The sequence below is a fragment of the Peromyscus eremicus genome, chromosome 6, assembly GCF_949786415.1.
Source record: "Peromyscus eremicus chromosome 6, PerEre_H2_v1, whole genome shotgun sequence".
NCBI lineage: Eukaryota > Metazoa > Chordata > Mammalia > Rodentia > Cricetidae > Peromyscus > Peromyscus eremicus.
In genome coordinates, this window is record NC_081421.1 from 24,555,431 (window position 1) to 24,567,960 (window position 12,530).

Consider the following 12,530-nt stretch of genomic DNA (forward strand, 5'->3'; position numbering starts at 1 on the left):
ATACATTTTGCTCTATATAATGCTCTGTAGAGTAGTTGAAAACCACTTTGCTTCCTCTTCTAATTTGTGTTCAGTTATAAGCTTGCATTAGAACCCAATTACTGTCCTTTAGCAAGAGCAGTGCTGACCGGAGCACCCACTGGTTATGCGAGGAGGTAACTGTCTCTACAATGAAGTGCCTGTCCATATTTTCAAGAAATGGGATAGCAGTTAAACAATAACATTTGTTTTAAAACTGTCTATAAAAATTCGAACACACTTTATTATTAGTAAGGTTCAAACAAAAAAGCATTATTTCTCTTATATTAAGAGATTATAAAATCTACAAAGGCTGCTTTGGTGATTTGAGTATTAATATTTAAGATTAGAATGTCTTCGATGTGATGTTATTTTTAATGTATCAAATGCAGTGTTGCCTTTTCTCCTGGAGAAATTCTTAGAGGAAAAATAGAGTGGAAGTTACTATCCAGACTGTATTCCCCTGGAATAGGGTTGGTGCTACAGCTGTACTAATTGTGAGTGATTGTTCCTGATCAATTTTGTGGAAACTGTTATATCTCAATTAGTATCTTGTATAAATCATTGATTTCTCTAGAACAAAGGACATAAAAATGTCAATCAATAATGACTCAGCCAAACATGATTTCTGTCTCAGGATTCTTTCCAAGTAATGGTAATGATTGATAGAAAGGATGTTTTTCTTCCATGATATCAGCAGACCAGTGCCAAATGTTGGCTTTGAATTGCCTCTAGTAATACTATAAGAACATGAAGTTTACAACTGGATGACAGATAGATGGGTCAATTTTTAAATTACCATGTTTATTCTTCATCCCTACAAGAAAAGAGAAAAAAGAAACTTTTACTTCACTTTCATACCTAGAGTAAATTTAACAGCTAGTTATTTGCTTAAAATTGTTTTTATCTGAATGTTTTGAAGTGTGGTTTTCATTCTGTTTTGTTTTGTTGTTCATGTGCATAAGTCACTAACCACCCAATGGCTTAAGCACACGAACAATAAAACACAACAGAGTGTAACAGTTAGTGTGTGGCAGCACTTGACTTACTGACCTCCCTTGATACAACCCGAAGACGCTGGGATGATGACTCACCTCTTACAGATGAGGGAGGAAAAAGCGCCGAGTCATCAAAGTAGTATTCTTAGCAAGCAGCAGAGCTGAAGTTTGAACCTGTGCCTACTGGTTCAGAAAGGGCAGCATCTAACTGCTTGGTGGCACTTTCTGTCTATCAGAAGCCATGCTGCCAATAAAATCTTGTGTTGAACCCTAGGTAATGGGTTAAACATTTTCCACATGGCCCAGCTGGTGCCGCAGAACGGACACATATGAACCTGGACAGATACCCGCAGCTGGTTGCTATGAGCTCAATACATTTGGGGAGGAAAAAAAGAAAGGTTTTTGAAGCCAATGAGACACTCCTGTGACTTCCTCCTTGCTCCCCACCCCCACTTCAATCCTGGGGAAAATGAGCTTGACAGGAAAAGAGGACTCACGGCACCTCACACTCTGTATCCATCTACGAGCTGATAGAGCAGGTTACTCTCCAGGTGCAACTGAAAGTAAAGAGACATTCACTGAAGGCCCTTCAAAGCATCATTTTTGGTGAGAGGGTGTTTGTTTGTTTGTTTGTTGTGGTTGGTTTTGAGGGTTTTTGTTGTTGTTGTTGTTGTTGGTTTGTTTCTTTGTTTTTTGGGTTTTTTTTTGAGACAGGGTTTCTCTGTGCAGCCCTGGCTGTCCTGGAACTCACTCTGTAGGTCAGGCTGGCCTCGAACTCACAGAGATCCACCTGCTTCTGCATCCTGAGTGCTGGGATTAAAGGTATGCACCACCACCGCCTGGCTCAAAGCATTTTTGCCCCAGATACTGTTCTGCTTTATCTAGTGTTATTTCATAGAAAAATCATGTCTGTGCATTCTAACATATATTCCTGCTGGGGAATATATGTCTATTTTAATGATCACTTCCCAAAGAATTATAACTACATGCATGAAATTTGCCTTTAATTCCCAATTACCTCTATTTTTAAAGCATCATATAGAGAATATACTATCCAAAGGGTGGATTTCGGTTTAAACATGTGTGATCAATTTACCTAGTCCCTAGGCAAACCACACAGAAAAAGCATGACCCTTGGCTGCTGTTCTTATAGTGAGAGAAATCAAACAGAGCGTGGAGAACAGACTACAGTCAGGAAAACACGGGAACGTGGGTCTCAGCTCAGCGGTGAGGATCCAGACAGAGCTTGAGTTCCTCTCAGAAACGTACTTCTGGTGGTTTACAACACAATGAAACATAATGGAAGGAGAGCTGAGAGAGCACAAACCAAGCAGGACTTGAATAAGAAAGGACAGGGCAGAGAGAGAAACATAGGAAAGAGGACCACAGAGTGTCGGAAAGCCTCTTCTGTGATCCCCAGAACTCAAATGAGCAAAACGTGGCATTCTATGCTTACCGGGCCTGAAATGGGAAGAAACAGGGTTTAGTTAGCTAGCTCCCATTTACTAATTAAGATAGGTGGATGGATGGATGAATGGATGGATGGATGGATGGATGGATGGATAGATTTTTAAAAGTGTTTTTTTTTTCTTTTTTGCTACTAAGAAATGGAAGGATTTTGCTAGCCAGATACTGGCAAAGAGTACAGCTGCATCATTTGAGATTGCCTATTTAGAGCAGAATTTAATTTTAGGAGCATGCAATATCCGAAAGCAAATAGTTCTGCTTTTGTCTCCAGTGTGTAACCTCTGGCAATTTATCTTATGCATATTGGGGTGTTGGCATAATAAGTGAGATGTTAATCCTTGTAATATTATTATATGTATATTTCATAATCATTGCCATTAATTCAAAATTACATTGTATATCTGTCCCATGTCAGGAACTGTGTTAGGCTGGAATATAATCTAAAGCAGTCCTATTCTCTCTCTTATGAGGAATACAGTTCAGAAATTTAAAAATGCAATAAAAATAAATGTGATGTGTGTTTCAGTAAAAGAAGAAGAAGATGCTATGAATAAACAACATTTGCAAGCATCTGGAACTAAGGTTTCCAATTTTTTACGTGTGTGTGTGTGTGTGTGTGTGTGTGTGTGTGTGTGTGTGTGTGTTCAGAGGTGTACTCACCAATGTATGTGCCTGTAGATGGCAGAGGTTGACCCCTCAGGTGTCTTCTTCAATGACTTTGAACCTTGCTTTTTGAGATAGGCTCTTTCACTTGCCATAGACTTCACTGGTTTTCCTGGGCTAGCTAACCAGTGAGCCCAAGGGATCTACTAATTCTGTTCCGTGCACTGAGATATAAGCAATCACTGCTATGTTTAGAAATAAAGTCAGACTGCTAACATTTTATTGGGAAAAAATAAGATGTTTGAAAAAGAAAAAAATAAGAAAGACCACTATATTCTAGCAACATCATTTCATTTAAAGGACATTCTAAATTTAAAATGTAAGAACATAATCTTAGAATTAAGACAGTATAAATCTTACCAAAAAAGAATGCCTGTAAATCTCAAGCACACACACACACACACACACACACACACACACACACACACACACACACAAACACACTGTTTCAGATGCATACAAATAACAAAACTTAATTTGAATTGTGATTATGGAAATCCCTACAGTAGGAAAGTATAGTACAATGATAAAGGACAGCAGCAAAGGGCAGGGACCAGCTCAGAGGTCCGGCATCCCTCAGATGAGACAAGGGAAGATGAGGATAGGCATTGCCTTCATTTGAAGGAACACATTTGAGCTGATACCTAAGGGAGAGTCTTAAGATATATGTGATATGGAAATCAGCAACAAGGCCTTTGCTGTGGGATGCCCTATATGTTGTGAATAAATAAAACGCTGCTTGGCCAGTAGCCAGGCAGGAAGTATAGGATAGGCGGGACAAACAGGGAGGAGAGGCTGGGAGGTGGAAGTCTGGAGGAGACGCCAGCCTGCCGTCCAGGGAGCAGCATGTAAAGGCAGCAGGTAAAGCCACGGAACATGTGGTGACATATAGATTAACAGAAATGGGCTGAGTATAAGAGTAAGAGCTAGACAATGGTAGGCCTGAGCTAATGGCCGAACACTTTAAATAATATAACAGTCTGTATGTTTATTTTATAAGTGGGCTACAGGACTGCTGGGGCTTGGCGGGACCCGGAGAAAAAAACTCTAGCTACAGGCTTTCCCATTCCAAGATGCTCAGATCTGCACTCTGCATTTGCCTTTCTATGGCTGTTGCAGTAATATCTGAACATAGCAGATCAAACACCATGATCTCTTATCTTCTAGCACAATTCGAGTCTCTGGACTAACGTCAATGTCTTTGCACACTATGTCAGCTCGAGGAGGGAATCTGTTCCTTGCTTTTTCGAGGTTCTGGAGCCCAGTGTGGTCCTCAGCTCCAGGATCCTTCCTCTCTCCTCAAAGCCATCAGTGCATCATCTTCAATTCTCTTCCTGGCTTTGGCACTGACTCTCCAACCCTATGATCTGTAGTGAGACCACTCACAAGCCTAGGGAGGCTGCCTTCCTAATCATCACGTCAGGTGATTGGCAGCCTGATTCCACCTGGCCCTGTGGTTCCCTTTGCCACACTGTGTAAAAGTTACAGGCCACAGAGAATAAGGTGAAGATGTCTTTGGTAAGTCATGATTCCACTCACCATACCTTGTGTGCATGTTACACTGCTTCTTTGCTAGTTACTGGCTCCTTAAGAACAGAGAAGTTATGAAACAGTGCTTTACTTGCTAGCTAAGAAGACCTAGCCAGAGGTTGTGAATGGGAGGAAAAGCCACAAGACTTCTGGTCATAGGCAAAGGCATGGCAAGCAGTGGAGAGCGTCTACTCTTTTATATCAGAGACCATATCTCTAAACCCCATGATGGTGATGTAGGTGGGGCTCACTGACGCCTGCACACACAGTGAGTGGACTGTAGTTGAGATGAACCTTAAGCCTGGACGTGGAAGATTTTACAGTGGATGGTGCCTTGCTAAAACAGTCAGCTTGACACAGTGTAGTGTCACCTGAGAGGAAAGCCTTGATTCAGGAACTGCCTAGGCCAGATTGACCCAGTATGTCTCTGGGAGATTGTCTTGAGGATCAATTGGCCCAGTTTTCTTTAGGTGGTACCATTCCCTAAGAAGGTGTGCCTGGACTGTACAAGGAAGCACCTAAGTTCCTGCCTTGAGTTCCCTCAATGAGGGACTGTGACTTGGAAGTGTAAGCCAAATAAACCATTTCCTGGCCTAAGCTCCTCTTGGCCAGGGTGTTTCACCTCAACAACAGAAGGGAAGTAGGACACATGGTAAGTGTGCCCACTTTGACTGTCCCAGGGAGGTGCTGCTTATCTCTCCACGCTTGTTCACCACATACCACCCATGGAGAGCCAGTCCAGAGTGGAAAGTAGCTGCTGCCTTGTGAGGAAGGCAAGGGAAAATATGAAAGACCTATGGGAGGTTACATCATCCTTGTGTCTAATAACCTAGTCTATAGTTGATTTTGATTTTTTTAGAGACAATTTTCTCAGTTTCATTATTTGTTTAACTCAACCTCTCTTTCTTTACACATTTTAACCACTTATACATTAAGCATTTATACAGTTTAATCATTTTTCAGTGTCGAGAAAAAAAATACTGTTATGTTCTTTTATTGCTCTACTGTCTCTATGAAAACATGTTGACTCTGTGGCTAATTTAATAAACAAAAGATTAATGCAAAAGGCGACTTGACCTGTGTTTGTGATAAAGAAACAAACACTAACAAGTTTCTCATTAATCCCCTGACAGAGACAGGCAATTATCAATGAAAATCAGGTGCTGATGTTACTTTAATGTGAAATGTCACTAAGAAGAGAAAATCAGCAAATTTGTTTCTGCAGAGTAAATTTAAACCCACTGAGGAGGAAGTGGTGTCTGCAGTGGATAAGATCCTCTCAAGGGCTAGGCTTGCAGGAGCTAAGCTCTGAAAAACTATCGTCATTTGTGTCCCTCATATAGGGGACCTAGATTTTTTAAAGGGGGCTAAAAGCAGAAGGGAGACTGCTTGAGGAGAGGAAAGGTGTTGAGGGCTGGACTGACTCAAGCCTTCCCTGAGTCCCTGGTGTATGGAGAAGGAACATAGCTTGACCGAGCTAGTATGCCCGCAAAGTCACCCCATCCCATCGCCGCTGTTTATACAGTGTTCTTGAGATAGTCTGTGCTCCCCTTCTGCATTCCCCTTCTTAAAGATGCTGAACTCTTTAAGAAGCCTGCCTGGCTTAAGACATCACTTGTACAAAACTTCCTGAGCCCACCTGTTCTATCATCTTTATCCCTGATTCCTTGGACCTTCCTTCTTGGGACTCTGTCACTGAAGAATGACTTGCTGGTCCAGGTCAGAAAGGACGCCTCGTGGGAGAAGAGAAAAGACGGTCACAGAAAAGTAATGTGACAAACTACATCATACACATGCAGGGAACTGTCATGACGAAGCCCACTTTGTTCCACTGGTGTATTCTTATTAGGAAAATAAAAATGATGTAATGGCAGTGCTCAGGGAATACACACATAGGATCATGAGTTCAAGTCCAGCCTGGGCTACATAGAAAACTCTATCTTTAAAAACATGGGAGGAGGTGAGAGAGATAGCTCAGTGGATAAAGAACTCACCTGCATCACCAAGAGCAGAGTTCATGTCCTAGAAGATTGTAAAATCTGGGCAAGCTTGACAGCCACCTGTATTTCTCACCATTGAGAGGCAGAAACAGGAATTTCCCCAGAGCAAGCTACGTAGCTAAGAGTTTCAAGAGGCAGTGAGAGACCCTGCTCCAATAAATAAATTGGAGAATGACCAGGGAAGATAATGTCAGCCTCTGGGTTCCACATGTAAACAGACACACGAATACACATACAAATAAAGAAATAAAAACCTGAAACATAACAAAACTTCATCAAAACAATCTAATAATAAAAGGAGCTAGGTCAGAATAAAAAAGAATCAAATGGAAGACATTCTAACCATTTGTGCAGAAGCAATGGTAACAGGTTCATACCATTTTGTTCAGAAGCACTAAGATATGGGGAAAGTTGCCAGTGTCCTCCCACGTAATGATCCTGAGTCCAGCATTAAAGCTACCAGGCCAAAGACAGCATTGGCTCAGAGAACAGATCTATTCAGAAGCCACTTAAATTCTGTATACTGTACAGACACAGTGACTGCCTACAATCTTACCACTCAGTCTGTGGTGCTGTTAATGATTCCAAAAATGAGAGAAAGCACCATCCCCACTTTGATCAATATCCTTGATCAATAATAGATGATTATGTTATGCTAAACTCATCATTATGAATGTACTGATGAGTGAAGCTCTGAAGGGTTGCCAGGGCGTGTGAGAAACCCCAGCTTCCCTTGACGATGAAGAACAGCAGCTGCTCAGTGACTGCGTTAGGGAATGCAGTCAGCAAGCCTAGGTTTTCAACCTGCATCCATCCCATCTGAGCTCAGAAACTCTGAGCCTCGATTTTCACATTTCCAAAGAAAAGATGGGACCACACCCACGTGGCCGTGTTTGTGATCTGAAAGTGATTCCACAGGGCGTAGAAGCAGCAGTCACAAACGTAAGGCTTCTCCCACCCTGTCTGGACTTCGTCCCCTGTGCTTTATTCTTGCTTCAGAATTGTCTTTGAAAGAGTACAGCACCTATCAATATCGGGCTTCTTAGCAGCCAGTAGCCAGTTGAAAAGGGAGAAGTGTGTGATCACTATCCCTAAGCTTTGAGCTGGTCAAGTTAGAAAGCTCCAAGCCACACTGAAGTCTGGCGCTCTGAGCCTTTCCTTTACAGAGAGCAGTGCAGGCTGAGTCCAGGAGGAGCAGCTCTTCACACTGTACCCTCTTCACACTGTACCCACGCCTCTCCTTCACCCCGCCAGTGTCTCAACCCCTCCCTCTCGCTTGTCACCAGGGACCTTTCTAGGGTCACATCCCATGCCGGTTCATCATGATATTCCCCTAGCTGCCACTGCACTCTCACCTTTCATAGTCCTGATACAAACTGTCACTGCTGCTCCCGCAGGTCCCTCAAGTCACAGACACTCCTTTCAGAGACGTCACCAGCTTGTTTTCTGGAAAAATCTAGTGTGCTCTTAGCCATGTGTTCCTGACAGCTGTCACTGATATGGGCAATCATGCCTCATCTCAGCTGTTAACTCCCCAGAGTCACTCCCTCCTGGCTACTTCCTGACACTTCCTTGTAGGGACTAATTTCCTCAGCTATCCACAGATAAGAACACCGCAATTGTATGCTGAGACAGACTGGGACAGGCCATCTGATGTGGCTCTGTCCCTCTGGAGCAGGACAGTGCCACCGTGGCTCCTGCTTTTCACGTCTGAGTCCTCTACTTTCCACTCACAACTGAAGAGAACTATGACTCTCAAAGCAGCTTCTTCCCCGATGTCCAACCAGATGTTCTAGACATGAGTGGAGCCACATGTCTTCTCACTGATCTTCTCTGGAAAACTCATCTCTTACTTGGTCACAAGAAAGAGATCATCTCAAAACATGTTCCAAGCATGCATCTACTTTCCAAAGTACCATCTCCAACAATGTGTCATGAAGCCTGAAGAGAAATGACCTCATCCCAGAGTGATCTGTCCATCCTCAACAGTTTTGACTCGAGAGGTGTTCTGTCCTCTGCTTATACTCCCTGCCATGAAGATGTCACACCAGCTTCCATGGCCACTGTTCCCCTGGTGACTTCTAGCATGGAAGAGTCGGGTGGTTGGGGAGGTGGGGAGGATCTGGGAGGTGGTGAGGGAGGAGAAACCCTTATCAGAATATATTGTATGAAAAGGGTTTTTTTTAATTAAAAAAATTTCAAAAGATGAAGGCCAGTTTTAAAATGACTATCATTTCTTTAATCCCAAAAATACCAGTATCAGCTGCCAGACACTGTGCTAGGAGGTAATGATGGGGTGAGCAGGGCAGATGTGGATATAAAGCCTAAAAGGAAAGAAGTAAAACCAAGTGGCGGGCACTGGTGAAACTGCTCAGCAGGTAACAAACGTGCTTACGGCCGAGCCTGATCTCCAGAATCCACATGGCAGGAGAGAACTCACTGCTGTAAGTTGTTCTCTGACCTCCATGAGCACACACACACACAAGTAAATAGACCAGGAAAAGTGTAAGTATCTTTTTCAGTGACTAAGTTACCATTGGACACTAGCAGCATTGCTTCCTATAGGCCCAGGCACAATCTTCCCTTGGTGTTGGCTTCAGGTTTCAAAGAACACCTCTCTGGCCCCAGCCTCTGGGCTGTGACCCTCTTTACCAGGCAGGGTCGGGGAGGATGTGAGAGGACCCCACTAGATCCACCTCTGAGGCCTTGGATGCAGGAACTCTCTATTCAAGCTGCTCAGACTAACTTTTAGATCCAAGACAGGCTTCTCCAGTCCCACTCTCCTGAACACGGACTTTGCTGCCTGGGTCCATACCTGCAGGTGACAGGAGACAGGATCTTAAATAGGTTTTGCCTGGGTAGCCCCTGTCACTGATTGGCTGTAAACATAACAAAGAAACCTGTTGTTGAAGTTACAGACTCAGGCATGCCCATGTTTTGATGCTGTCGTCTACAAATACATTGGCCTCATCATCACTGTCCTGGGACGTATGCCATGTGGGGACCACAGTTAGACATGCCTGGTGGAGTCAGAAATGGACAGAAAAGGATGCATGGCTGCAGGATGTTGGCATGGCCTGGAGAGCGCTGTTCTTGGTCCTGCTTCTGCAGAGAACTCGGTGTTCTGAGAATTCTAATGTGAACCTAGTTTTCCAGGTGGTTTTGAGGGTATATATGTCAAGGTAAGAGAGTGGAACGTGTTTTATTTAATGCTTTATTTGATTTATAGTTTTAAAATATTTAGAAATATGTAATGTAGGCTTTCATTTCTGTTCTTGTTCAGGCCCTGGGGTATTGAGGTGGACCTGGTCCACAGTGCTATGGGGACACCCACCAAAGAGATAACTGGAACTGGTGGATTCCTAGAAGACTTCCCACAGTCATAGCAGAATATGTTTCGTCAAATGATATTCTACTCATAATCTACCACATTTAAAAAGAAAGAAGTAATATGTTCATCTTCATAAATCAAAAATACATTTAATGAAATCCCCCAAACAGCTGCATTCAAATCCACTTAGTATTCAAGAATAACAATATCATATTCATAAGACGCTGCATCTCTATGAACTTAAATCTTGACATTGTGCTTAAGGGGTAAATACTAGCTTTCCCTTCCTCTTAAACTTGCCCAAAGACAAGGATGCAACCATCTGGAAATTTTTTAACCTGGCTCTTAAATTTTTAGCTTATCTATTTTTAATAACATTTTATTTATTTTGTGATGTGTTCACACATTTATACAATGTATTGTGATTACATCCATCTACCACACACCTCCCTCCAACACCCCCTAGTGCCCCCGTCACCCTTCCAATTTTGTGTTCTCCCTTTCTCCTTTTTCTGTTGTTATTAATAACCCCCTGGGTCCAATTAATGCTGCCCATATGTGAATGGGTGTTTTTCTATACACTGGGGCATGGACAGCCTACTCATGGCTGGGTCCCAAAAGAAGAGCAACCATCAACAGCCAACAGCAGTGTCTCTGTGCTGGATTTTGATTGACTGTGTACTGTTTTGCACAGGTAACCACGGGTGCTGTGCATTGGTGTGCATAACAGCTGTGTCATGTCCAGAAGTCTGTGTGTTCCGCCAGCTTGTCATGACTCTGAATACCTTTTCTCTTTCTGGTGGCTTCGTAAGCAGTTTGGGGGTAGAAGTCTGTGCTTCCTTTTCTTAATCCCAGCATGTTTTGAAACTTCTTTTTCTCAAATGGGTCTGTCTTCATCGCGGCTGCTCTGTACTCCTTTTTAAGACAAGAATTTTATCACATTGACTCCTGCTGGTTAAAATCCACTTTCATCTCTCTCCAGTTTTCCTCTTCAAAAGTTCAGCCACAGCCTCCATTTGCTCTGTGGCTTCATATTTGTTTGGGTGGCTATTGCCTAGAGCTGGTGTGCAGACCAGAAAGTGACTCATTATTCTCCCAAATGGTTCTATGTCTCCATGGAGTGTTTTAAAGGCCAAACCCACAGATACATCAAAGTTTGATGAGGGTTAGAGTAACCTTGAAACATTCATTCGTGGCAGAGGATAGCAGTTATTTTAGGTATAACTTGCCAATTATTTTGGTTAATACATGTAGACCAGAATGAAGGCCTTGGAAATCGCAAATACGTTACCAAGGCAGATGTGATCACTGGGGAAAATGGAGTCAAGGGTTGAGAATTGTCTAGGCAAACACATCATGGAGTCAGAATAGGATAGCATTACCTAAGCCATTTTAATTCATCTGCATCAGCTGGAGACCAATGAATTCCCCCTCACCCTCCAGCCTTCACAAACAACCAGGCACTTGGCATGGGAAGGGAGTGGCCATGGAAATTCTGGTCCGGCTGACTATGAAGCACAAGCAGCTAATCTAATATAAACAAGTCATATGGTATTTTTAACTTGGGTAAGAAGACACATCTATTTTAAAGTTGTTTGCCTGGTCAGTGTCAGGCATCTGCTAGCTTCTGTGTTCCTATCCTTCTCCCTCTCCGTCTCCCTTTCTTTCTCCCCTTTCCCCCCTCTCTCCTGAACCTGGAAATCCCATGATAATGGTTTGATATTCTGCCATCGGGGCTCCAAAGGTTTTATTAAACACAGAACAGGGAGCTAACCTTTCCCCACCCCCATCATTTTACAGCAGCAATTTGGGTGTCTTTCTGGCTCTCTCGGATTCCACAAGAGAACCCTGAAGGCCCCTGATGCTGCTTGCTTTCACAGCTCATTTTCAGGGAAATTCCAAGCTTCTATGCTTCAGTGTATAAGATTCAATGCTTTTCTTCCCAAACATTTAGGGTCCATAGTAGCTTTCTGTACACGGAGTATATCTGCACCCAGCTATCCCACACCAAGTAGAACTCATAGCTTTCAGGGCATGCTTTTTCTTTTGACCTTCCCACATCTTATAAGTTCATAAATCAGAGAGTTCATTCAGAATTTGTCCAGTGGCATCTCTGTTTATTTAAACACAAAACCTTGGCAATATCAGAAATTGCCTAAAATGGATTCTTCCGTCAGTCATCAAAATGATGCCTGAGATCACACTTGACATCAAATCTTCACAACAGGTTCCTTCAAGTTGCCCCTGGACCTCACTAGTCACCCCTCTCACCCCTTCGTTCTCACCCACCTCCCCACTGCACCCTCAGCTCGAGTCAGGCCAAGAGTACCAAGGCGGCTTCACCCAGTGTTTTGCAGGTTCACCATGAAAAATTCATCCTTGGTTTCTCCACTTTTTAACAATTTTTACATTCTCTGACATTCATTCATATATACTGAATTTTGGTCATTTTCACACACACACACACACACACACACACACACACACACCATTACTCTGACCCATCTTCCTTTCTCTTGTTCT

General features: G+C 43.0%; 1 protein-coding gene across 1 annotated transcript in view; it reads left to right on the plus strand.

Annotated features, from left to right (window-relative positions):
- The first annotated feature begins 7,543 nt into the window (after nt 1-7,543).
- The window catches only part of Spata16 (spermatogenesis associated 16), a 216,507-nt gene continuing 211,520 nt past the window's right edge, over nt 7,544-12,530 (plus strand). The window contains exon 1 of the mRNA XM_059265083.1: nt 7,544-7,618. Within this exon, the coding sequence (XP_059121066.1) occupies nt 7,544-7,618 (75 nt within the window). The remainder of the gene's footprint in view (nt 7,619-12,530) is intronic.